This window comes from Habropoda laboriosa, unplaced genomic scaffold, assembly GCF_001263275.1.
Source record: "Habropoda laboriosa isolate 0110345459 unplaced genomic scaffold, ASM126327v1 scaffold224, whole genome shotgun sequence".
NCBI lineage: Eukaryota > Metazoa > Arthropoda > Insecta > Hymenoptera > Apidae > Habropoda > Habropoda laboriosa.
Genome location: NW_017100341.1, coordinates 429,018 through 430,535, shown reverse-complemented (window position 1 = coordinate 430,535; position 1,518 = coordinate 429,018). Strand labels below are relative to the sequence as shown.

Genomic DNA, 1,518 nt, shown 5'->3' with positions numbered 1-1,518 from the left:
AATTCTCCAAACGTTTCCGTTTGCTTTCACAGCATCGAAACGACACACCTAAATCGAACTACGTATTGCTTGCAATTAGAAAATCTTTGGTTCGTCGTCCACGTTTAAATTCAAATAGCGGACGTAATTCTCTATCCTAGCTTATAGATCGCTTCTTCTCTCCTCCTAACTTCTCTATGATTCTTCGTAAAATTTGCGCCATCGATTGATACGACAATCTGATTACATCGCGAAAGAGGGATGAAACAGTCGCAGATAATACGCGGAAAGGTTGAAATTGGCGAATCTAGGTGACAATCGCGTAGGAGAATCGATCCATGGCCTGTGTAATCTTGGCTGTGCGTCGCGATCTACGTCCCTGGACGGTGAATTTTGGTGAATAATCGAGGGCAGAGGTGGACTGATACCGCCGTAACTACTAGCGCCACTGTCGTCCAAACTCCCGGTCTCGCTGGAAGCTGTCTTCGGCCTCTGACTCGCGACGTTTAGGTGATTCAACGAGGACCTCTTCGATTCCGATTCCGACGAGGCGTTCTCGTCGTCGTCGTCCATGTGGTTCGATCTTTCTGCCTCCGCCTGGAATTTCCTCTTGCATCGAGATTGGCCCGTTTCTCGGAAGCCTTTCGCGAAAGGGTTGTTGTCGATCTTCAGCTTTGTGATGTTCTCGTTCTGAAACGTGCAAGAGTGTTTCTTGAAAAAATTCTTCCGTTTAAAATGTCAAATTTAATGTAACGTAATTTTATCGTTGTTCTGCGATGCATTGATTATCGCGACGAAGTATGTTATACAGGGTAATTCGTATAACGTGATCACCTCTACTGTTTTGCTTTTTAGTGGAGAAATTAAAATTGTTTTTATCGGAGATGATACTGTTTTGCAGGACCTTCAAGGTGATGGCATTTTCGAGCTCGCCTTCAACTTTTTTATGTGCAAGCCTATAGTTTCCTTTTAAATACTTTTCTGAGTATCTTTTTATTTTTTTCAGATTCACACGAAAAGTGGTTTCTCTGATCTTGAACTTCGAACTTACTTAAATTTCACAATGTGTGTTCAAAATGCTGACTGTCAGTTTCTATGCACTTCTATAGAAAAGAAAACTAGAGGTATCATCTATGATTGATATCGTTTATGATAAAAAAAAATTTTTTGATCTGTCCACTAACAACAAAAATAATAGAGATATTCGTGTTATAGGTGGTTCACCCTGTATATTGGAATTATTATACAAGGAAGTGTAAATGATTGAATTAAATCTTACTTGATAAGCCGTCACGGCAATGAATTCTGTTTCGCTGAACTTGAACGAGGACGCTGGATGAGAGTATAGATCGCTCAATCTGGTCACATCGTCGCACCGAATGATCCAGATCCGTGGAATGTACTTGTGCATGGACGTGAGGACCACCTGTAAAGAAAAATTGTCCAATTTTATACATCGAGTGTTGAGAAATTTCAAAATTCAAAGACTGTACCATATATTATTCATTTTTCTTTTTTTTTTATTATCCTGTTGAAAAT

The 1,518-nt window shown here is 40.0% G+C and overlaps 1 protein-coding gene across 1 annotated transcript in view; it reads right to left on the bottom strand.

Annotated features, from left to right (window-relative positions):
• Positions 1-222: 222 nt before the first annotated feature.
• The window catches only part of LOC108574480 (T-box transcription factor TBX6-like), a 25,966-nt gene continuing 24,670 nt past the window's right edge, over positions 223-1,518 (bottom strand). Inside the window, 2 exon segments of the mRNA XM_017937082.1 lie at positions 223-669; positions 1,259-1,405. Coding sequence (XP_017792571.1) covers positions 223-669; positions 1,259-1,405 — 594 coding nt within the window.